Source organism: Rhineura floridana, chromosome 1 (genome assembly GCF_030035675.1).
Source record: "Rhineura floridana isolate rRhiFlo1 chromosome 1, rRhiFlo1.hap2, whole genome shotgun sequence".
Lineage (NCBI taxonomy): Eukaryota > Metazoa > Chordata > Lepidosauria > Squamata > Rhineuridae > Rhineura > Rhineura floridana.
This window is the reverse complement of record NC_084480.1, coordinates 158,936,351-158,961,518: the sequence shown is the minus strand read 5'-3', so window position 1 is coordinate 158,961,518 and position 25,168 is coordinate 158,936,351. Positions and strand designations below refer to the sequence as shown.

The window sequence follows — 25,168 nt, the reverse complement described above, 5'->3', positions numbered from 1 at the left end:
CCAGGAGACTCGTGTATGTTTAAATAAAAATGCTGCGCCAAGTAGAACTGTTACATGTTAACACATCTTTTTAAATTACACGAATTTGTATAGCGTTGGCTTATTTTGCATTATTAACTGTTTTTGTTAGACACAGATTGGGGAAAGGAGCTATACAAGAAGCTGCCTTCCTCTAAACCTCAGTCTCAGGCAGAGGATTCAGCATCCAAATTCCACTCTTCGGCAACACATATGACACTTCTGCAACCCATCCCAATACTGAAGTGCCTCAGCTCTGAAGAAAGCCAGAAATCAACAGCAGAATTCTTCTTCAACCCTCACTTTCTAAAGTGTTTTCTGTGCCACCTCATCAGCAGCTTTTTAGGTTTGCTTACTACCCAAATATGCCATGATGCCATTTGAAAACCTAAACCAAGTCACAAGGTCAGGTGGAACAGCCACGTCTGGAAGCTTTGAAATGCACCCAGAAACCAACCACAAGCTACAGCCCAACCTGCTGGCTACTGCTCAGAAAAGGTCCCTGCAGCTAACAGCATGGCTGATCTGGGTTTATTCCAGCCAAAAAAGCAACTTTGCTTATCAGATCAACAGAAGCTACACTCTTTGGCCCTTACCTACAGCCACGCTCTTAACCACTGGATACTCGCTTTCAGGCTTAAGAATTAGAGCTTCCTCTTTCCTCCATGTCTCCCCCACCACCAGCATCCTTAAGATCAAATTAATTTTACTTATTCGGAACATATTGCACACTGTCAGTCACTGCCACACAATATCACACAATTTAGCAGTAATTTATGGCTTCAGAATTTATTTTTGAGGCATAGAGGCAATACTCTGGATCGCTTTGCATTGGGCATGCGCGGAGGAAAGAGTGGGACCCCCAAACAGGGTTGTTATTGGCGGAGGGGAAGTGAGGCAACAGTCAATTTCATGGTTCATCAAAGAAAACTGGGGTTTAAACAGGTGATAACTGACAGTTTTATTGATGTTCATACCAGCAACAACTTTGACCAACATCCCCATGTAAAGATGAAGGATGATCTAAACTGGGGGAAACTCTGCAGGTTTCTACTTGTGCATTTAGAGTTCAATGTCAATTTCAGTGGACATCAGGAACAGAAAAACCAAGGATTAGATCAGCTTCTTGGTGAGATCAATCAACATATGTTCATGTGTAATCAGTTCAAATTCAAGTTTCAAAAAGATGCATCAAAACAGATTTGCGAAAATATGTCAATTTGATATTTTCCCCAAATTAAAAAGGTAAAGCCCCCCAATGTCTAACACACAGATTTTGTATCCCCAAATACTAATGGTTTTTCTTTAAGAAAAAAGTCCATATAATACAAGAATCTTTTGAACAGGTAAATCAGATTAATACTAGAATATATCCCTTTCCTAAAAACTTCCATAACACAGACATTTTAGAAATGGATTTTCATTCAATGCACATTAAGTGCCAAAAAAGCCACTTGCAGAGCCTTGTCTGCTATAGGGTTTTGTAAAAAAACGAAAACAAAATACTCCTTCTCTTTTTGCTACTGCATTAGGCATGCAAGTTTCAAGATCTTAATGTTAAAACAATATGAAATCAAACTGTGCTGAGTAATAAGTTACATGGGTGTTGAGCTCTGCTTAGGTAACTTGGGGAAGCAGACATCAACGGCAGCTCCATCACAACTCTGATTCTGCAGAGTAGCCATGGAAAGAGGGAAAAGTTCAAACAGTCAAAGGACCAGCTGGATCTAAGGGCCACTGTTCCCCAGCCCCCAATTTCCAGTACTTCTTCAGAGAATTAATTTTAGAAGAGTGTCACAGACCTGCAGTTACATGGTAGGTGCTGTTTAACAGTGGAGAACAAAAGATATTACCAGGGTAGGGAAATGTGATGTATTTGTGTGCAACATTACAAGACATTCGTGCACCATAGCATAGCCTGCAGGCACAGCTATCAAAATGATCATCAGAAGATGGGTCACTACCTAGTGCAAGCAGCACTCTGGAACAGGGGTGAACTTGACTTGTTTCAAAGGCCAGCAGTGGAAACTGAAGGGGATAATACAGAATTAGCTAATGAGCACAGACATATTTAGCAACTGTAGCACTGTGAACTGGCCCGGGGGGGGGGGGGAAGAGAGAGAGAGAAGAGGGAGAGGGATTTGCAAACAAAAGAGCAATCTGTTTGCACACACGCAATCAGCTCAGATGGGAGGAGGTCCAATAGAACCCATCTGCTATGTCAACCTTTCCCTGAACATCCTGCTTGCCAGTCCAAAGACTGTTGAGGGATGCAGCTGGGCTCAAACGCAGCCATTGTTTTTGGGGAGGGGAAGAGGAGAAGGTCTGTTTGTTCTGCTTTTTCCCCACTTGCCCAGTTTCCAAAGTAGAGTATTCTCCTCCGGCCAACAATTTGCCTGGGACATTTTAAAATCATACCATCCCCAAACCCAATACGTGCCCCTTTAAATAAACAAATATTTATATAGAGAATTTTATATAAAACTCTTTTCCTTTATCATTCGTCATCAAAGTTCTGACTCAGCAGGAAGTTGGCAGCCAGATTCTCATTCTTCTCGCAGGCAAAATATGCCTGAATCACCAGGCTCTCAGGGAAGCCCAGGGCCTTTAACTAAAGGTAGGGGGAAGAGAGAGAGAGAGAGAGAAAGAGAAACAATAGAGAGGAAAAGGAGTTAAAACATGCTGATTGGCAACACTTCAGCCCATGTGTCCTATAATCTCAACTTTCCTGTAAGGAGCCAACTGTCCGGATTTCTGCCAAAGAACAGCTGGAGTGAAAAAAAATACACAGACTCCTTATGGGAGATCAAGACACACCTGTCTTGTGTCAGGTCAAGTCTGGGATATAGGAGTACCAAAACAAGGACCATGGCACTCTCCAGCATTCCTCACCACAGGAGTAGATCAGGAGAATTTCATTGTCATTAGTAGGCTTAGCATAATTCTCAGTTCCCCTCAGTTTTACAAACAAGAAGCACTGTGCAGAAGTTATCTGTTTTAGCGATTGGATCCCCAAAATCCACAATTTTAGTGTGTTTGTTTGAAAAGCATGATTTCTCCTGAAACGGCATACATGGTACCTAGCTGCCTATTCATCTCCTAGCCGCCTATCATGTTGACGTAGCCCTATTTCCCCAATTTCCCTCCCAGCAGTATACAAATCCTTTCCCTAAAAGCTTCACATTCTACAAGAGCCTAGCAGTGATTTCAGAATCAAATGTGAAACTGAGCACATGCAAAATAATTCAAATGTTATATTAGGCAGCATTAACAGAAGTATAGTTTCCAAATCGTGTGAAGTATTAGTTCCCCTAATTCAGCACTGGTTAGGCCTCATCTTGAATACTGCATCCAGTTCTGCTCTCCACACATCAAGAAGCATGCAGACAAACTGGAACAGTTTCAGAGGAGGGCAACAAGGATGATCAGGGGACTGGAAACAAAGCCCTATGAGGAGAGACTGAAAGAACTGGGAATGTTTAGGCTGGAGAAGAGAAGACTGAGAGGAGATATGATGGCACTCTTCAAGTACATGAAAGGTTGGTACACAGAGGAGGGCCGGGATCTCTTCTCGATCGTCGCAGAGTGCAGGACACGGAGTAATGGGCTCAAGTTGCAGGAAGCCAGATTTTGACTGGACATCAGGAAAAACTTCCTAATTGTTAGAGCCATACGGCAATGGAACCAATTACTAGAGATGTAGTGGGCTCTCCAACACTGGGGGTATTCAAGAGGCAGCTGGACAGCCATCTGTCAGGAATGCTTTGATTTGGATTCCTGCATTGAGCAGGGGTTTGGCCTTATAGGCCTCTTCCAACTCTACTATTCTATGATTCTATCTGCATAACTGTGTTGATTTGAGTAATATTACACCCATGCTAGGGAATCTGCATTGCCTGCTGATCAGCTACTGGGACATATTCAAAGTTTTATTGGTAATGTACAAAGAGCCATATCTAATGTTAGTCCTACTCAGAGTAGACCCATTGAGATTAATTGACATAACTAACTTATGTCCATTAATTTTAATAGGTCTACTGCATAAGGCTTAGCTGGATACAACCCAAAGCCCTGAAAAACTTAGGACCAAGTTACCTGAAAGACTGCCTGCCTGCAACACTTTTTCCCACCATTACTCCTGCACTGTGGAATGCCCTCTTCTCTGCCATACCTGAAGCATCATTCTATCAGTTGCTTCAAACATGTAAAAATAGATTTTTGCTCAGGCTTTTCCTGACCCATAAGACTAGACCTTGTTATTACTGAACTTGTTTTTATGATACAGTTTTATTGTTTTTATATTGTATTTTTGTATACTACTTAAGAAATTTTAAAACAATATGCCGTTTAGAAATATTTCAGAATAAAATATATTTCAATACAGAAAACTGGCTTGCTTGGTGCAGAATTAGATTATGAACCACCGTAGTTCTAGTCTTAGAGAAAGACAACACATATGCAGCAAAAGCACATTTTAAGAGCCCACATTCCATCCAGCATATTTCCAAACAGCTGGTGCTTCCTGCCATAAAGCTCTTGTGCCATCATCAGATCTAGTGCAGGCGTGGCTAAGCAGTGGCCCTCCAGATGACAACGGACTACAGCTCCCAGCATCCCTGATGCTGGCTAGGGCTGATGGGAGTTGGAGCTCAACAACATCTGGAGGGCCACAGGTGATCCACCCTTACTCTAAGTGCAGCCTTTCCCAACCAGTGTGCCTCCAGATGATGTTGGACCACAACTCCCATCAGCCTCAGCTAGCATTGCCAATTGTCAGGAAGATGGGAGTTGGTCCAACAACATCTTGAGGCACACTGGTTGGGAAAGGCTGCTCTAGTGTATACACCAAGATGACAAGGGAGTGAGCAGACCTGAAATACTACAAATTGCAAGTCCCATTCTTTCCCCTGTAACCAACAAGACATCTTTGTAATCTGCAGGAACTAAAGCAAGCAATAGCAGCTATCACTCTAGCCACTGAACCATTCTGAATCTCACAGGGGAGCAAATCCTTAGGAAAAAACCCATAGGGAGATGCTCCAGCCAAGAGAGCAAGAAACTGCCTGGTCTTCCCCTCTTGCCCCTGCCCCAGGCCACTGCTCCCCATTTTTACCCTTTCTATGGCTTCTTTTTCCTGAGGCGTGACTTGGATGTAATTCATCTGAGGGGCTTCTTCTCCAATAGCACCCATCTCTCCTTCAATGTCTGCAATTTCAGCCATTTCACCCAGTGGTTCATTGAGCATCTGAATGAACTGCTCCTGGTGTTGGCTAATTTGCTGGAGGAGGAAGAGAAGTACTCACTGTTATCAATGAACACAAGTTTGCATGCACACCCCACCCTCTCATTACCTCAGGGCCTCTGGGACATCAAAATTCACAGCCTCCAATATGGTGGGATGACTAACAAGAGGACTCTGGAAACCTTCCCTACCTTCCCCTTTTCCTACATTGGGGTCCTCACTCTTATGCCACCAAATTTTCAAGTATGTTGCCTTCATAATCCTCCTTCCTAGCTGCAGCACCCACTGCTAGAGCGTACCCATATATAATTAAGAGAAAGCAAAGGAAGACAGCTGAGCCAGCAGTGATCATCCTCACCCAAGGCCTAGGGTAGGCAAATCAGCAGAACAGGAAGGAATCTGAGCCACGAGGGAGAAACCCAAGGGAAGCAAACACCCATCTGAAAAGTAGGGCATGGCTGTGCTGCTCAATGCCATGAAAATAAAGTAGATAAGCTGCACACATAGTGCTGCCTGGCCAGGTCGGCATACACATTTGGCTCTGTTGTGCCTCCTGGCTCTGTTGAGATATAAACAAAAAACTGGAGAGAAGCCGAGAGGTCTGCTTCCCATGCTGATACCAGTGGAAACCGAGACCAGGGTAATTTTGACACATGTGGTTGCTCCAAAGTTATTCCAGCGAACAAAGCCCATCCGCTCCAGTTACCTGCAGCAGATGTGGGTTCTCTTGGCCTAACTGCTGGAGCAGAGCTGGGAGCAGAGCTGGGTTCTGCTGGATCACCTGCCGCATGTTCTGGAACTGGGGCTGGTCTCGTAGAAATTCCAGAGGATTCTCTCCTGTAGGCCCAATGTGTGTTAAAGACAGAACGACAGCAAATGGGAGAGAGGCTGGGTATGTGTGTGCAGGGGGAGTGCATATTAATAAGCCATCAAGCCCTCTGCAAGGGACAGCACTCTCCCACCATGACACTTAGCAATAATTTTCAGCCTAGTTATCTACAACTGTTACTTCCCACAGTCCAACCCTCCAGGAAACTTTCTACATGAAAATGGGGGGAAAGGCAACCCACCTTCCGGTGCTGACTGCTCTTGAGATTGGCTCTCCTGGGTGGAGGCTCTCTCTGGTTCTGGGCTACCTGGGATGCCCTAAAAAGTTAAAGAAAGCAAAGTTAACAGAACTACTTCCAGACCATATGCTTTTCAAAATTCTATCCACAGCACACATTTCAATTGGTGCAGAGTGACTGGGAGACTTGAAGTTTGCAAACACTATTGATTCCACCCAGAGACTGTACATCTGCTTATATATTGCAGAACTGATGCTTCAAGGCAAAACAAACCAACCACAAAGGCTGTTTCTGTTGGAAGTGGAGCAAGAGCGACTCCTGTTTGGGTGCTTTTGTTTGTATTCCAGAAGGAAGATAGAGTCAGGGTCCTTCAGCTGGCTAGGCTTGCCTACCTTTACCTGTGCTGTTCTCTACCTAACTTCCTTCCATTGTAAACTGATATGTTTAGGGAAGCTTATCTGCCCCTCCTTCCTTTGTCGTCTTCTTCAGCTGTCCAAGGAGAGAGCAGACATTTCTGACTTTATTCTCTCTCCTGAGCCATGAGGGCAATACCCAGGTCTGGGCATTGCTCCTCCAACTTAGTTAGAACTAGGTATGCCTTTCCTATCTACTGTGTATCTCTATAAATAAAGTAGCTTTTCTTATCTTACTAAGTCTTAAGTCTCAGTGATCTCAATGCAGGTAAAAGCCTGCTACTTAGGTAAATACACATACTGGCACACAGGCAGCTCAGACCATTGAATCATTCTGCATAAATATTCCCATAACAGTTTCTGCTTTGGCCAAGATTTCCAATGAAACAAGGGGGAACATTTTTGTCTCGCAGAGCTCCTTGCCTCTGTGTTCCCAAGTCTTATCATCTCTATTGTCTGCTCACATCCCTTCAGTTTCAATCTATTTTCCTTCCAATCTTTCAGCCCTCAATTAATGTAGCCAAGAATGAAGTTCACAAGTAATCTATTTGTGTAACTGCAACTACCTTATCCTGAGCACAGAAGGTTGGTTTCCAAGGGGCTGGATCAACTGCTACCACATCTTCCCCAAGAATATCTGAGTGGGTCTTCATGTTCCTCAGATGCAAGGACCCAAAAATGTCACTTCTCACTGGAAATGTTATGTGGCTAAGTTTGCTTACAATTTACTAAATGTTTGCTGTGATTTTGACAAGATTTTTCCCTCTTAATTTTGTGTGGTTTCAACTTTAGTACTTCTATTTTCTCCATCATTCTGGGAATGTTAAATATATAATGTAAGAGTAGAGAGCTAGATGAACAGGGATTGGGTCCCAATGTCTTCCATTTTTAGGAAAAGCTTCTACTTTTTCTTTCCACTCTGGGCAGATTTGGACAGACATTTGTAACACGGTGGCCTCTGCTAAACATAGCACATGGAGACATCAACTACAGGGAGAGCCAGTCAGCTTGAATGCCTGCCCATGCTTTTATCACGCCCCAAAGTGCCACACAATATTGTTCACTACTTCAAATTAAGATTGGCTCCCTCTGGAACCAAATACATTATCGATAGCCTCCAGAGGTTCCTACTGGGACCAGCTGACCTAGCAGCAAGAACATAACCAATATTTCCTAAGATGAGACTCCCACAGAGAATGCCACAAGAGGCTTGCTGAGAAGAGGGAAGAACTTCCAGCAGCCTGCTGCAATGAATATTTGACAGGGGGATGGGATTAGGAAGCGATAAGATTTATAAAAAAAGCACAGATTTGGCTCACTTTATCCTATGCAGGCATCACCATCATGTAACGTTAATGCAGATCAAAAGCCCATTAGAGGAGGACAGGTGTGTGTACATAACACGCTTGGTTGTACACCCACACTGAGATTTAGCCCTAACACAATATCCCTCATACAAATTTATTTATTTATTGTATTTGTATACCACCCCATAGCCAAAGCTCTCTGGGCGGTTTACAACAATTAAAAACATTAAAAACAAATATACAAATTTAAAAACACATTTTTAAAAAGCAATTTAAAAACACATGCTAAAATGCCTGGGAGAAGAGGAAAGTCTTCACCTGGCACCGAAAAGATAAGTGTTGGCAGCAGGCACATCTCGTCATGTAAATCATTCCATAATTTGGGGGCCATCACTGAGAAGGCCCTCTCCCTTGTTGCCACCCTCCCAGCTTCCCTTGGAGTAGGCACCCGGAGGAGGGCCTTTGATCTTGAACGTAGTGTACGGGTGGGTTCGTATCGGGAGAGGCGTTCCATCAGGTATTGTGGTCCCAAGCTGTGTAAGGCTTTATAGGTCAAAACCAGCACCTTGAATCGAGCTCAGAAACATACAGGCAGCCAATGCAAGCGGACCAGAATCGGTTTTATATGTTCGGACAGTCTGGTCCCTGTTACCAATCTGGCTGCTGCATTTTGCACAAGCAGCAGTTTCTGAACAGTCTTCAAAGACAGCCCCATGTAGAGCGCATTGCAGTAATCTAATTTGGAGGTTACCAGAGCATGGACAACTGAAGCCAGGTTATCCCTGTCCAGATAGGGATGTAGTTGGGCCACCAAACGAAGTTGGTAGAAGGCACTCCGTGCCACCGAGGCTACCTGAGCCTCAAGTGACAGAGATGATTCTAGGAGAACCCCCACCTGCTATAACACTGGAGTCTAAGTCCTGGCAGATGCTAAAGATTTTATCCTGGAAGTTCCTAGCAAATTCATTACAGCGGGTTCTACCATGTCCTTGGGGCCAGCGTGTAATAGCTCCCAGACAATTCTGAAGAGCTCCACTGGGCGGCAGATTGATGATTTGATAGTGGCAGCAAAATCAGTTGTCTAGCCCTTTGCAAAGTGCCCCACTCATCTCACATCTGTTTAGATACATAAGTTCCTTGGTTGACCCTCATGGTCTTCCTCTGTGCTATAAGCAAGGAGGACACAAGTATTATGCACAGAGCTGGAAACCCAGTATACAATCATCCTTCAAGAGGACCTACCTGAGATGGTTCAGAAAGCTTGGTGCTGTGCCTGTTTCAAGCAACCCAAGTTAGCAACAGAGATGTGGTAGCAGTTAGTAGAAAATGATAATAGCAAACCAGTGACCCGAAAGGGAGGCAATCCAGGAATAAGGTTCCTTAACCCATGAAACCACAGAACCCTTGCAGAATTGGAGGAAAGCCCAAAACATCTAAGTAGGGGTAGGACACATCCAGCAATTCTCCTCACCGTTAGCAGGTATTCCACAGCCCGGTGAGGGTTGTTGTAGCTGGCCCGAAGTGCTGCCACCACCCGCTCTCGCTCGTAGCCCATTGACATGATTTCAGTCAGCATTGTTTCATACTCCGAGCCAGTAACTGGAAGCAGAAATGAAAGACAGTTTCTCATCAGGGGAAGAGCAGGTGCAACTACTTCTACCCAATCCTCACATATAGGAAGGAAAGCAGGATGGACAGCTGGACTGGAAGGCAACAGGCACGTTGCTATTACCAACATCTTTATCACAAGGAATTCAAACCTCTGCCCACTAATGGCTGCAAAACCAGGAAGCCTTATACCTTGGGGCTTGAACATTAATAGGCTCCAGAAACTTCAAATCCAGTTTCTATTTCCAAAGCCTCAAAGTCCCTCTAACGGCTGGAAAGAGAATCAATATCTCAAGTCTCTTCCCACCCAGAAAGATTATTTACTCAAGCCCCCAGGAAGTCAGAGTTTGGAATTTAGCTACTAAATCTCTTGTCTCTCACAAAATTGGATGCTGGCTGAGGACTCTTGAGTTTTAACTGCTAGGCTACTTCCAGAAATGGATATAGAGTCCAGAATTCCTAGCTTCCAAAGCTATAGCTCAAGTGCTAGACACTGCTCCTATAACATAGCCACAAAAGGGCAAGCAGGCTTAGTTGCAAGTGGGTCACCCAGCATGCCTCATCCCTGCTGCGAAGAATTCAGTTTCCAAAACATTAGTGGTTGACTACACAGTTTAGGAGCCTGGGCTGAGATCTGTTAAAGTGTTTCCACTGATGAAGCAAACAGGAGATTTACCTACAGCATTCAACCTTTCCAGACCTGGGATCCACCCTTAAACCTAACATGCAACATGAGACTCACTTTTTTCTTTTTACCATATATGGCTCTTTTGATCCCCTCCCCACTTTCTCTCCTCTTAAAAAATACCTAAAGAAAAAGTGATGTGGTGTCTCAGGTGCAATGCATTTGTAGCTGACTAGCTGAAGTCCACTGATTTATAGCATGCTGGATCTCCATGAAACAGCAGCTGAGGAAGTATTTTAACTACTAGTGGCCATCAGAGGGCAGCACCTCCTAAATTAATTTTTGCTGCACCTAGAAGTCACTTATGGATCTTAAATAATAGAAATTTACCAGTCAAACTAGCAGAAAAGGGATAGAGTGAACCTAATGATGTAAGAGCAAATTGCAGCTAAGGAGCCGACAGCTCTCCCCTGTAGCAACTAAAGGAAAGAAGATCACCTACCTAAAGTAGAGGCTGCATCATCTTCACATCCCATGCTACCTGAAGAGGGAACAGAGCTGCAAATTTAAGAGAGAGAAATAGTAGCTGGGTCCTTCCAGATAACTGGACAAGAAAACTGAAAGGTCAGACATAGCCTAAGCAACAGAACTGCTGATTTCCCCTTCAATCATACAATCTTTCTCATACCTACATGGCTGACAAACAGCAGGCAACTGCTATGACTAATGAATCTCACCACCACCTTTGTGGCCTGGAGTGCTTCCATCACCACAGTTCAAAGGTACTCCTTCAAAAGGGGATAGTGGTAGTTATGAAGCAACACTGGCCATGAGAGAAAGGCTGCTCCCCCCCAAAAAATTAATACTCTCCTATGGACCTTGTTGCACCTCCCCCCCCATGCACCCTTTTTACAGCCATCTAATCAATCCAATAACCAATCCTGGCTGTATTCTGACATCACAGACCTCCCTCCCCTCCCTCTTCCTCCCCGGAACAGAGACATGAACCACTTTGCCTGCATACTTTGCAGCTGTCTTTCAAACCCACTCAACCCGCCACATATAAGGACACAGCTTCCATGTGAAGGTCCCCAAATGCAGAGGAAAAATTTGTATCCAAATTTAACAGCTAAACAAACACATAAAACCACAACTGGTTGGGCCAAGAGATGGTAGGCTAATTCTGTATCTCAGGAACATCTGCTCTAGAACTTATTAAGGAAGATCAAGAAGTACAAACACTGCTGGATTTTCAGAACCAATCATGACTTCCTAGGCCTAAAATCTCTTCCTCCATTAGGTCATTCCAAAGTCACCTACAAAACAACGGAGAGCGTCAAAGGTTGTGGGGTAAGCCAGACTTACCCAACTGATTCCTGGGGGGAAATAGTCACCAACTCTTCAGGAGGCTTTTTTTCCTCACTTGATGGAATTGCTGATGGGAGTGAAACAGTAGCTATTGCAGGCAGCAGCGTCTGCCCAGAGGATGCTGTGGGCTCTGAAGGGGGGGCAGCCTCACTCGAGGAGGGAACAGGAGCTCCTGAGCCTGTTTTGTTCTGAACAGAAAACCAAAATAAGCCTTAGAAGAAGATACAAAGCATTTCCATTCCACAGAACAAAGCAAAGGAGATTGACCTTCAATTTAATGGTGAGCACCCAACAGAAATCTCCCATGGAACCAATAGCAACACACAATGACATTTTCAGCGCCCTGTCATCACCGTTCTTGGACTCACCCACCCCCTGGGCTCAAACAGGTACCATCAGAAATTTGCTTTTCCAGCACACCGTCCTTTACACTACTGCAAGGGGAGGCTACTGAAGCTGAATCAACCCTCTGTTTCAAGAAAAGTAAAGAAAGTGCTCAACCATACCTTGGTGACCATCACCACCACAAAGTTCTTCTCATCAATCTTGTACTCCTTGATGGGGATGTCATCACTCAGGATCTTGCCAGCATAGATAAGCTTCTGTCCCGACACTGGAAAAGCTTCCTTGCCCTTTTCAGCCTCAATTTTCTCCTTAAGAATTCGGACCTGTGGGTCAAAACCAAATTGGTTCCAGCATCCTTTCCACCCCAATTAACACCAATGTGAAGATCTTTGAATCCAAATCACATTGTTTAACAATGTGGAAGCTTACCTATAACTAATGCTCTTTTGAGAACTGTGTTTATTCCCACTGAGAATAGATGGTTCAGAAGGACATTGGATTCTAAAAACCTTTAGGAAAGTCAGGCCTGTTGCTCTGCCCTCTACACAAATACCAAAAGGCAAGGGTGGGTACACACTTCATGGTACCTTCACCCTTTTATTCCTACAGTCCAAGGAAACTAGGGCCTCCCAGAAGAACCAATAGCAGGCAATCTTTTTTCCTGCCCTGTGCCTCCCCAAGAATGTTCTCTATTCCTATGTATGTAGTAGAGCCCCAAACTTCGGTAGGATGGTAGGATGTATAGCACTTAGCAGCATATAAACACTACATAAACAATTATCATCCAGAAAGAGAAGCTAGGGCCCTGCTTCACTAGAATATAATTCTTCATAATCCAGAAGGTTCAGAAATCCAATAGAAGCCAAATGTCATTGAAACTTTCACCCTTGTGAACAGTCAGCAACGGCATCAGTTTAGGTTAAGAAGGAATTTATCAAGGTCAAATTGGATAGTGAATTGCGGTAAGGAGATATATGGGAAGGCAGTTATCCTCTGCAGTGTGTGCCTTAGCTCTCTTGCATGAATCCCCTAAACTCTTTGCATTCTGAGCTCCTATGCAGGGTCAGGCACCAGAATGATGGTCTTGCCTCGGCAGGCCCAGCCCTAATTCCATAAAAATAACAGTCCACTAGAACACAACACAAACCTCACATGAAAGGGATCATGCAGTTTGTGACAAAATACCTTGTTTTAATTATCATGTTTGGGAATCCTTATTTTAACAGTTTTGCAGCTTGAATCAGAACATGAAAAGGCTAGCAAATGGGTTAACTTCAAATCTTATTCATGTGTCTCTTGCTTAGTAATTAAAAGTATTTACTTGGTTCTACTAAAGTCAAAAGGAAATTGCTAAAGATGCATGCCTCATGACCCACAGTAGGCACAGACTGAAAAATAATGAGTCATTCTTAATAGTTAGCCTATGACCATACTACCCTGAACATGCCTGATCTCGGAAGCTAAGCAGGATCAGGCCTAGTACTTGCATGGAGACTGCTTGGGAATACCAGGTGCCGTAGGCTTAGAGGAAGGCAATAGTAAACCATCTCTGAATGCCTCTTACTATGAAAACCCTATGAATACATCCAAAAAGATTCATAGGGTTGCCATAAATCATAATCGACTTGAAGGCATATAACAACTAAATTCATAAGTGCTCCTCTAGGCCTGAGGAATCAACAGAAGTACTCCACATGTATCTTGCTTTAATATTTGGATTCATATTCATGCGCCTGAATAGTGTGGGTAATAAAATACATATCAGATTTTTTTAAACCAAGGAGGAATAGATGGGTGTGGGGAAGAATCCTCCAAAACAACAACAAATCTGACAGACTGACTGTGCCCTACAACAGATGGTCATGGAACTGACCAAAGGGGTGGTAATCCTGAATTAAATCTTAAATGATGTCCAGGACCTGGTGAGATGTAGGTGTTGCTGAATAGATTGGAAACAGTGACCACAGTTATAAAATTCAATATATATAAGTAAATGGATAATTGTCAGGAAAATCCAGCACAGTCACATTTGACTTTAAAAGAGCAAACTAACCTAAAATGAGGGATTGGTAAACAGGAACTTGAAAGGCAAAGCCAAGAGGGTCAAATCTCTCTAAAATGCATGGGAGTTTTAAAACCACAATATTAGAAACTCAGCTAAAATGAATACTGCAGATCAATAAAGGCACCACCAGGGTCAAGAAGGTCCCAGCATGATTAACAAGCAGTGTCAAAGAAGTTACAGTATTAGAGGCAAAAAGGCTCCCTTTAGAAAATGGAAATCCTGTCCAAACGAGACAAAAAGGAACACAAACTCTGGGCAAAAGAAATGCAAGTGAACAATAAGGGATACTAAAAAAGGAACCCGACGAGCACATTCCTAAAAACATAAAACAAAAAACTGAAATATATTAGTAGCCAGAGACCAGCTAGAGAGGGAGTTGGGCCTTTGGATGACAAAGGAGAAAGATATGCTAAAGGAGGACTTAAGGGGACTGCAGAGAAGGTGGATGAATTATTTGCATCTGTCTTCACAGCAGAACATACAAGGCAGATCCCTGTACCTGAACTAATTCTGCAGGTACAGAGGAACTAAGGCAAATCGTGGAGACAATGTTCTAGGCCTTATAGACAGAATGACAGACTAAACACTGATAAATGATTGGGTCAGGATGGCATCCACCCAAGCATTCTTAAAGAAGTCAAATGTGTAAATGTTGATCTTCTAACAATAATATATAACTTGTCCCTAAGATCAGCTTCCATACCTGAAGACTAGGAAGTGGCCAATGTATCACCAGTTTTAAAAAAAGGATTTGGGGGATCTTGGAAACTACAGACTGGTTAGCTTAACATCTGTTCCAGGAAAACTGGGAGAAAGGATTGCTAAATTACTAAGACTCACTAAGCATATAGAAGAACAAGTTTTGCCAAAGCAGAACCAGCATGGATTCTGCAAGGATAAATCTTGTTTTACTAATCTATTTGACTTAAGAGAGTCAACAAGCATATAGACAGAGGTGATCCAGTATCCCTCCCTCCCTCCCTCCCTCCCTCCCTTCCTTCCGGGGGGGAAATTATCCCAACATACACAAAGGTAGAATACAGTAAAAAGGGATAGAATAAAATCAAATAAGGTTGTTAAAAACATAAACATTGTAGAATAGAATTATGTTATGTTATATTAAAACATGATATAAAATAGAGTCGTCAAAGACATGAAATCCCAGCAAAAGACAGGAGTTACAAGATGGCTAGAGTCAGTTCATGGCGAATTTTAATCACTGCAGCACAAAATTTGGCAACACAGAGTAGTGTAAATATTTTGATCAGAGAGGAGTAGAAGGACATAATATGCATCTGATCGTCCTAAGGTTTCCGATAAGAACAGTTCAATTAGAGTTCTTCGTAGATCGAAATAAAATGTACAGTATAGAAGGACATGATCCAGTAAATACAGACTTTTAAGAAGTCTTTGACAAAGTACCTCACCAAAGACTCCTGAGTAAGCTTAGCAGTCATGGAATAAGATAAGAGGTCCTCTTCTGGATCAGTAACTGATAAAGAAACAGGAAGCATAGAGCAGGTATAAATGGACAGTTCTCCCTAGAGAGGGATGTACAAAGTGGAATCCCCCAAACATCAGTACTGGGACCTGTACTTTTTAACTTGTTCAATGTAAGCAAGTGTAAAGTGATGTATGCTGGGTCAAAAAAAATCTTAATTTCACATATACCTTCATGGGGGTCTGAACTGGCAGTGACTGACCAGGAACAAGACCTTGGGGTCTCAATGGATAGCTTGATAAATATACCGACAAAGAACACAGCAACTGTAAAAAAGGTGAATCCCATGTTAGGGATCATTAGGAAAGATATTGAAAATAAAACGGCTGATATTATAATGCCATTATACAAATCTATGGTGCAACCGCACTTGGAATACTGTGTGCAGTTCTGGTCACCTCACCTCAAAAAAGATACTGTAGAGTTGAAAAGGTTAAAAAATGGCAACCAAAATGATCAAAGAGATGGAACAACTCAACTAATGAAGAAAGGTGAATAAGAGGCAACATGAGAGAAGTGTATAAAATTATGCACGGTGTGGAAAAAGTGGATAGAGAACTATTTTGTCTCTCTCTTTCTCATATACAAGAACTCCAGGACATTCAATGAAGCTCAATGTTGGAAGATTCAGAAAAAAACAGAAGAAAGTACTTTTTCATACAGGAGACAGTTATTTTATTTATTTATTTATTTATTTATTATTTGATTTTTATCCTGCCCTTCCTCCCAGTAGGAGCCCAGAGCAGCAGTTAAACAATGGAATTTGCTTTCAAAAAAGGCAGTGGTGGCCACCAACTTGGATGGCTTTAAAAGAAGATTACACAAACTCAAGGAAGATAAAGCAATCAGTGGCAACTAACCCTGATGTATGCTTCGGAATACCAGTTACTGGGAATCACAACTGGGGAAAGCATTGTGCATTGGTTCTGTCTAATGGCATCTGGTTGGCCACTGTGAGAAAAGAGTGCTAGACTAAATGTGCCTTTGATCTAACCCAGCAAGCTCTTAAATTGTTTTGTGGGAAGGGCAGAGGGTGGGACTACACATACCAGACAAGGAACCAATTATTTCAGAATAAGCATGACCTTAAATACCATGCTAAATCAGAAACCAACTGGTTTGCATCTGATTTTGAACTTAAGCATGTGCTACAAAAGGGACAGGGAGGAGATGAAAATAGGAGCAGTCCTATTATTTACACAGATGACAAATTGTTGCAGTATCGGTTTCCAGAAAAAAATGATGAAGAAACATGATTGGAAGGCAAATATCAGGTGGAGAGTATGTGTCCAGTAGTGAACAGAACCATACTGGAAAAGGAACAAGCAGCAACGGCTGTTACAAGACACGTGTACACATATGTATATGAGACAAAACACCTTTGAAGAGCACCTCTTGCTAACTTTTCCTTTAAGAGTTTCATGGCAACATAAATAATGCAGGTCGGGCTTAAAGATGAAACCCAGGTCTGAAAAACGAACTTTACTCTTTAAGGCGACCCAGACGTGGGCTGATTCCCCGCCCGCGGAATATCCAGTGAACTTGGGAGGGGGGGGGTTGGAAAACGAGAGATGCGTAATACAAACAATTTTCAGCCAATAAGAAAGGGGATGCTAGCACAAGAGAATGGGGCCGGGCGGGGGTAAAGAAAGTCATATATACCCGCAGGTTTAACACGAGGGAGGGGAGAAGGGAGAGAGGGGAGAGGGTTCCGCCGCCCCTCACCGTCTCGTCAGGCTCCATACTGATCTTGAAGGTCTGCTGCTGCAGGGTCTTCAGGGTGACGGTCACCGCCATGGCGGGACGGGGTGGCGGCAACTGGCGGTTCTTCCTAACGGACTCAGCAGGGGGGCCCCACAACAACATGCAACTTCACGACGACGCCATTTTAATAGCAACCTGGCGCCGCTTCCGCTCCCTACTAGGTCCTTCCCACGTGACGGGGGACAGGAAAGAACGAGAGCGTCTTTTAATCATAGAGCGAGGAAGGTTGGGCTCCCGCACACAAACACTTCCTGGTTTCCGCTTTGATTTCCATTTTACGCCATGAAACAAGCACATCGTCTACGAGTGAATATCGCGCAGGACGGTTCTGCTCTGTGACTGCTGGCGCGGGAGAGCGCGATACAGAGGGGAATTCAGCTATTGCCTTAGTGGCAAGTTGCGGGTCTCTTTTTATGGGTATTTTTGCTGGAAAACCACTGGATTTTGCTGGAAATTTGTAAACAAAGATCCGGTACGATTTCCGCTGCATTTTTAAGCACCATTTAACGATCTCGATTGTTGTACGTTATGGAGGCGCACAGTGCGGTCCCAGTGTAATGGAAAATTAAGTGCAGGGTCCCTTCCTTTCACTCCAATTGGCTTCAAGTGGCACTTAACAAGTTATAAGACTCTTCTCAGTGGCTAACACGATAACCTTTCATTCTGATTTGCTCATAGGATACTAGAGACACAGGGACTCTGCGCCCAAAAAAGGGGGGGTCTAAGACCCCCTGAACAACTACACTCCTGTTCAGACCAAAACGCATGTACCTGTAGGATCCTGGAACTCGGGACTTGCTTCAGAGCAGCCGCATATATGACCTTCCAGTTACACACACCTATAGTCCAGTTATCTGTTGAGCCTCGTGTGATGTTCCTATATTAATGTATATATGGTAAGTGTTGGTTGTTTAGAAGATATATGGTAAGTAGTGAAAGAGGAGGGGGAGTGAATGGGCAGTAGAATGCTAGATGATTGGCTGAGTTTAAAATGGCTGAACGTATAAAAGGAAGAGTGAGAGTGGAATCAGGGGTGGATGAGGTGAAACTGAGTGGGTTGCTTGGTGGGGTTTAGAGAGTTGTTTGCCAGGAGAGAGTGGAGAAGGAGGGGGGTGGAGTTCGAATTAGTATTGAGTAAAACCATATGCTTATGTGCCTTAAGAAGAAATCTTGTTAATCTTGTTAGCTTTGTTATCTTTAATAAATACTTAATTTGGTTTACCAAAGGCCTGATCCTTGGCTGGGGTTTCACAGACCAGAAGGGAGGGTAAGGTAATGACCAAGGCTGAAGGGGAACTGTAACAAATGGTGGCAGCGGTGAAGAGAATAACAATACCAGTATTCAGAGTCTCTGGGAATACTAGTATTAGGACGTGACTGGTGGTTGCCTAGCAGGGGGATCTGTTGAGATCTGTGCTAGAGCGGGGAGAGAAACAATAAAAAAGGACAGTCCGGACTGGTGGAGTCCCTGGTGGTGCCTAGAGACAGGCAGTAGCCACGCGCAGGTAGGAACCTGACAGGGAGAGCCAGGGAAGGACGCCTCACACGTGGTGGCAGTAACGGTGGGATACGAACAACAGAGAATCCAGATACGAACCAAAGAGAGTCCCAAAGACACGTTGTGACAAAGGAGACTACGTCACAGGTGTTGGCTGTAGCAGTGAGATACGAATACTAGACAATCCCTAATAGTTGTGTGGCAAACAGAAATAACAAAACAAGATTACTTGTGAGAGTGACTGGCAAAGAGTGTGTGGCAAAGAGTGAGTGAACTCAAACACCATGGCTGAATATATAAAAATGAAAAGAGAGGAGCTGGTGGAGAAGTGCATAACATTCAATTTACCTCATGAGGGTAAAGGGGTAGATGAATTGAGGGTAGCACTTATAGGATTTGCAACTGCCCAGCAAAAACAACCTGTCAGAGAAGAGACCCCAGAAGGATATTTAAGCAATCCCGCTTATCTAGAGTACTTGAGAGAGAAGTTGAGGATGGAAACTGAGAGAATGAGGATGGAGACTGAGGAAAAAGACAAACAGCGGGTCTTTGAGGCTGAGGAAAAAGACAAACAGAGGGAGTTGGAAACTGAGAAGTTGAGAATGGGGTTTGAGGAGAGGGAGAAGCAACGAGCAGTGGATGCCGAATTACAGGTAGAAAAGTTAAAATTTGAAAGAGAGAAGTTTCATTCTGATGAAACAAGAAAGGACAGAGATGGAGCAAAAATAAAAATTACTCCAAAGGACTTTGCTGTCTATGAGCCTGGTCAAGATCCTCAAATTTACCTCAGCACCTTTGAAAAAGCAGCTCAGTTGTGGGGGCTACCTGAAGATAAATACATGCAGTATTTATCAAACCTGATTAAAGGGGAATTGGCTGAGGTATACCAATATTTCCCCTCAGACGGCCCGTCACCTATGCTGAATTCAAAGAAGCAGTGTTTAAAAGATTCAGACTGGGGCCTGATTTTAGAAAGCTTTTCAGAAATTGCCAGATACAGACAGGGAGGTCTTTTGTGGAGCTGGGGGCAAAACTGATGGACATATTTGGGAAATGGCTGACAAGTGCAAAAGCTCAGTCTGTGGAGGAGGTGAAAAACCTCATGATATTAGATCAATTATACCATCAGTTACCACCAGAAATAAGGCTCCTGGTCAAAGACCGTTCCCCTACATCGGTGCAGGAGGCCGCAGAGATGGCGGATCACTTCGCCTCCAACAGAACTGGCTGGGTGGGGAAAACATCAAGAGATTCTAAACCCAGACCATATAACGCTGGCAGAAGGGATGTGGTACCACAGAGAGTGAGTCCTCCAGTAAAATCTGAAGGGCACAGGACACCCCAGAGTGGATCTGTGTACCCTAAAAGTGAGGAGAAATTATGCTACAAATGTGGTAGACCGGGGCACCTACGTTTTCAATGTGAGGTTGCCAACCCCATTAGTAATCCTGCTCAGACAAGGGCAGTGAAAACAGAGCCCAAGGCTTTAGAAACAGCGAAAAAGGTTCAGTTCTGCCAGATAAACTGGACAGAAGTAACAGACCTTGATTCAAGTCTGAGAGAGGAAGTGAGTGTACAAGGGGCAAATTATTGGGCATTGCTTGATACTGGTGCCGCTCAGACATTACTGAGGCCAGATTTAATAAAATCTGAGGTAATATTACCTCAGGAAACTGTGACTATCCAAGGAGTGAGGGGTCAACCAGAAAGTTTGCCTGTGGCCCTGGTGGAAATGACTGGTAGAGGCCGAGAGGGCCGATATAAAGTAGGCATTAATGCCCAGCAACAAGAACCAGTAATGGGCGGAAAAATGGCAAATGCAATTCAATATAAACAAATGTAAAATTATGCATATTGGAGCAAAAAATCTTAATTTCACATATACGCTCATGGGGTCTGAACTGGCGGTGACCGACCAGGAGAGAGACCTCGGGGTTGTAGTGGACAGCACGATAAAAATGTCGACCCAGTGTGCGGCAGCTGTGAAAAAGGCAAATTCCATGCTAGCAACAATTAGGAAAGGTATTGAAAATAAAACAGCCGATATTATAATGCCGTTGTATAAATCTATGGTGCGGCCGCATTTGGAATACTGTGTACAGTTCTGGTTGCCTCATCTCAAAAAGGATATTATAGAGTTGGAAAAGGTTCAGAAGAGGGCAACCAGAATGATCAAGGGGATGGAGCGACTCCCTTACGAGGAAAGGTTGCAGCATTTGGGGCTTTTTAGTTTAGAGAAAAGGCGGGTCAGAGGAGACATGATAGAAGTGTATAAAATTATGCATGGCATTGAGAAAGTGGATAGAGAAAAGTTCTCCTTCCTCTCTCATAATACTAGAACTCGTGGACATTCAAAGAAGCTGAATGTTGGAAGATTCAGGACAGACAAAAGGAAGTACTTCTTTACTCAGCGCATAGTTAAACTATGGAATTTGCTCCCACAAGATGCAGTAATGGCCACCAGCTTGGATGGCTTTAAAAGAAGATTAGACAAATTCATGGAGGACAGGGCTATCAATGGCTACTAGCCATGATGGCTGTGCTGTGCCACCCTAGTCAGAGGCAGCATGCTTCTGAAAACCAGTTGCCGGAAGCCTCAGGAGGGAAGAGTGTTCTTGCACTCGGGTCCTGCTTGCGGGCTTCCCCCAGGCACCTGGTTGGCCACTGTGAGAACAGGATGCTGGACTAGATGGGCCACTGGCCTGATCCAGCAGGCTCTTCTTATGTTCTTAATACTGGGAAGAGATGTAATGGGCGCCCAAGGAAAGATCTATGTAGTGACCAGACAGCAGATTGGCAGAGAAAAAGAAGCCATATTAAGGGGGGCTGAAACAAACAGGGTGGAATCTGTTAACCAGCCTCAGGTCACCATAGCAACCACTAGCAGGCCTGCTGAAGGAGACAAACTGTATCAAGTGGTCTCTGATAATGATGAGGCAGATCAGTTCAGGGAAGAGCTGCAAAAAGATATAAGTTTGAAGCAGATAAAGGAACAAGCTCTGACCCAACAGATTCCTTTCACTGACAAACTGAGGAATCAAGTTGTGTGTGAGAATGGGATTTTATATAGACTGTGGATGCCTGCTGAGAGAAAGGATGAATGTGAACCAGTGAAGCAATTGATAGTACCTAGCAAATACAGAACCAGATTGCTAGAGGTAGCCCACGATGTCCCATGTGCAGGACATCTGGGAATAAAAAAGACCAAGAGGAGATTGGCAGCACACTATTATTGGCCAAACATCTCCAAAGATGTAAAACAACATTGTCTATCTTGTGGAATATGCCAAAAGGTGGGAAAAAGTGGAGTAAAGACTAAGGCACCCTTAAAGCCCCTTCCTATAATTGGACAACCCTTTTATAGAGTGGGGATAGATTTGGTGGGCCCTTTTTCCAAATCCACAAGGCATGGCAAGAAATATCTATTGGTGGTGGTGGATTTTGCCACCAGGTACCCAGACGCAGAAGCACTAAGATCCGTGGAAGCCCCTGTAGTGGCAGAGGCTTTATTAAAAATCTTTATGAGGCTGGGTTTCCCTCATGAAGTGCTGACGGATCAAGGCAGTGTATTCATGGGAGAAGTGATGCAATGTATGTGGAAATGTTGTGGTCTAAAACATCTAAAGACCACTACTTACCATCCCGCCACTAATGGGTTAACAGAGAGATTCAATGGCGTTTTGAAGGGCATGATCAGAAGCTATGTTCAAGATCACCCACAAGACTGGGATGAACGGTTGGGATGCTTCTTGTTTGCATACAGAGAAGTCCCTCAGGAGTCAACAGGCTTCTCACCCTTTGAACTCATGTTCACTAGAAAAGTGAGGGGACCTTTGGAACTATTAAAAAATTCATGGGAAGGAACCCTGGGAGAGTACAAAACATCTGTAGTAGATTTTGTATTGGAATTCCGCAATAAATTAACATCAGTGATGGAGGTGGTGAAAAAGAATTTGGGTCAAGCACAGCAGAAGCAAAGTTACTGGTATGACAGAACAGCCAGGGAACGTGTGTATGATGTGGGAGATATGGTTATGGCGTTCATACCCAGGAAACATGACAAATTACAGGCTAACTGGGAAGGACCATATACCATCAGAGAAAGGCTTGACACAGTGACGTATGTAATCACCACAGACCAATTAAACAAAAGCAAAGTGGTTCATGTAAATATGTTGAAGCCTTACCATACCAGGGATGCACAGGTGTTGCAAGTTACCTTATTCCCTGAGGGAAGTGGGCCTGAACTTCCAGATTTGGTACAGGAAAGCAAAGACAAAGGAGGGGTAGATCAAGTGGAATGGTCAGAGGAGGTGAAGGAGGAAGTAAAAGAAGAGATTCTGAGAGTTTTGAAAACCTATAGGAATCTCTTTAGCAACAAACCTGGCCGAACCAGTATAGTTATACATTCCATTGATACTGGAGATCATGCCCCAATCAGATCTGTTCCGTACCGTGTGAATGGGAAAGTTTTGAATGAGATCAAAAAGGAGGTGGAAGATATGCTAGAATTAGGAGTGATAAGGGAATCCATCAGTCCCTGGGCCTCAAGTATTGTCCTGGTTCCGAAAAAAGATGGAACGACAAGGTTTTGCATTGATTATCGGCTAATCAATAAAATTACTGTCCCAGATGCGTATCCTATGCCTAGGGTAGACGCAGTGTTAGAGTTATTGGGGGCAGCAACCATTATCTCTACACTAGATCTCTGTAAAGGATTTTGGCAAATGGAACTAGACGAGCAATCCAGAGCCAAAACTGCCTTCAGTACACCAGATGGGTTATATGAGTTTGTGACCTTACCCATGGGACTAAGGAACTCACCAAGTTCATTTCAGAGGCTAATCGATACTGTGTTGCGAGGCATGTCAGATTTTGCAGTGGCCTATATCGATGACGTGGCCATTTTTAGCAAGTCGGTGCCTGAGCATGTCCAACACCTGACAACAGTATTGGAGGCCTTAAGGAAAGCAGGCCTCACAATAAAAGCTAAGAAATGCCAGTTTGGACTAAAGGAAGTAATCTATTTAGGACATAAGGTGGGGAGTGGGAAAATCACCCCCTTATGGAGCAAGGTGGAGGCAATACAAGTGTGGCCGATCCCCTTAACCAACAAACAAGTAAGGGCATTTCTGGGTGTGGCTGGATTTTATAGGAAGTTTGTGAGAAATTTTGGGGAAATAGCAACTGTGATGCGTCCTTCCCTGGCTCTCCCTGTCAGGTTCCTACCTGCTCGTGGTTACTGCCTGTCTCTAGGCACCACCAGGGACTCCACCAGTCCGGACCGCACTCTCTTATGGTTTACCTATCCGCTCTAGCACAGATCTCAACAGATCCCCCTGCTAGGCAACCACCAGTCACGTCCTAATACTAGTATTCCCAGAGACTCTGAATACTGGTATTGTTATTCTCTTCACCGCTGCCACCATTTGTTACAGTTCCCCTTCAGCCTTGGTCATTACCTTACCCTCCCTTCTGGTCTGTGAAACCCCAGCCAAGGATTAGGCCTTTGTAAACCAAATTAAGTATTTATTAAAGATAACAAAGGTAACAAGATTAACAAGATTTCTTCTTAAGGCACATAAGCATATGGTTTTACTCAATACTAATCCGAACTCCACCTCCCTCCTGGTAAACAACTCTCTAAACCCCACCAAGCAATCCACTCTTTCTCTTCTCCCCCCTAGATTCCACAATTCACCACCTCACATTCCCCCAGATTTACCTGTCATCCTTTTATTTATACTGTCAGCCATTTTAAACATTCAGCCAATCATCAAGCATTCTATTGCCCATTCACTCCCCCTCCTCTTTCACTACTTACCATGTATACTCTAAACAACCAGCACTTACCATATATACACTAATATATAGGAACATCACAGCAACCCCCTTGCATGAATTAACAAAGAAGTGTTCTGAGCGTGTGGTATGGATGGATGAATGTCAGAAGGCTTTTGATCTACTGAAGCAAGCCTTGTGCCAAGGACCCATATTAATAGCACCAGACTATGAGAAACCATTCATCGTGGCTACAGATGCGTCGGACCTGGCGCTGGGAGTCATCTTGCTGCAGGAGAGAGAAGGCACCAGACATCCAGTGGCGTACCTGAGTCGCAAGCTGACGCCGAGGGAGAAAAACTATTCGTCGGTCCAGAAGGAGTGCCTAGCGGTCATGTGGGGACTGAACAAGTTGCGCCCATACATGTGGGGACGAAGATTCACAGTGGCTACGGATCATCGGGCCTTGTTATGGTTGCAGACTATGAAAAACCATAACACTATGCTGCAGAGGTGGTCCTGGGCCCTACAGGACTATCAAGTGGACTTCCAGTTCAAAGGCAAGG

General features: G+C 43.8%; 2 protein-coding genes across 7 annotated transcripts; one reads left to right on the top strand and one right to left on the bottom strand.

The window, feature by feature from the left end:
• Positions 1-780: 780 nt before the first annotated feature.
• RAD23A (RAD23 homolog A, nucleotide excision repair protein) lies at positions 781-18,195 on the bottom strand. 6 transcript variants are annotated; one of them, XM_061639966.1, is made up of 9 exons: positions 17,222-17,508; positions 12,155-12,316; positions 11,646-11,836; positions 10,783-10,838; positions 9,519-9,646; positions 6,331-6,406; positions 5,967-6,097; positions 5,132-5,296; positions 781-2,629 (listed from the first exon to the last, which is right to left on the bottom strand). In XM_061639966.1, the coding sequence occupies exons 1-9, from the start codon at positions 17,423-17,425 to the stop codon at positions 2,516-2,518; spliced, it is 1,227 nt and encodes a 408-aa protein (XP_061495950.1). In that variant the 5' UTR covers positions 17,426-17,508; the 3' UTR covers positions 781-2,515. The 6 variants fall into 6 exon arrangements, with proteins under 6 accessions (XP_061495950.1, XP_061495960.1, XP_061495971.1 ...); XM_061639976.1 differs by having other exon boundaries at positions 17,285-17,507; XM_061639987.1 differs by lacking the exons at positions 781-2,629; positions 17,222-17,508 and adding an exon at positions 18,095-18,195 and having other exon boundaries at positions 4,287-5,296.
• Positions 18,196-20,358: 2,163 nt separating this feature from the next.
• Positions 20,359-24,144, top strand: LOC133390739 (uncharacterized). Its single transcript, XM_061639923.1, has one exon. It carries the CDS (start codon positions 21,389-21,391, stop codon positions 24,137-24,139), a length of 2,751 nt encoding a protein of 916 aa, XP_061495907.1. The 5' UTR covers positions 20,359-21,388; the 3' UTR covers positions 24,140-24,144.
• The last annotated feature ends 1,024 nt before the right edge of the window (positions 24,145-25,168 follow it).

Bases quoted from the DNA above. Each gene is read 5' to 3' on its own strand.
- RAD23A (XM_061639938.1), bottom strand. From the start codon at position 17,425: ATGTTGTTGTGGGGCCCCCCTGCTGAGTCCGTTAGGAAGAACCGCCAG. The intron at 6,407-9,518 runs GTGAGGAGAATT...TTAACTTTTTAG, and splicing joins CTGTGGAATACCTGCTAACG to GGCATCCCAGGTAGCCCAGA. The intron at 5,297-5,966 runs GTAACTGGAGCG...TTCCTCCTCCAG, and splicing joins AGAACCCACATCTGCTGCAG to CAAATTAGCCAACACCAGGA.
- LOC133390739 (XM_061639923.1), top strand. From the start codon at position 21,389: ATGCTTCTGAAAACCAGTTGCCGGAAGCCTCAGGAGGGAAGAGTGTTC.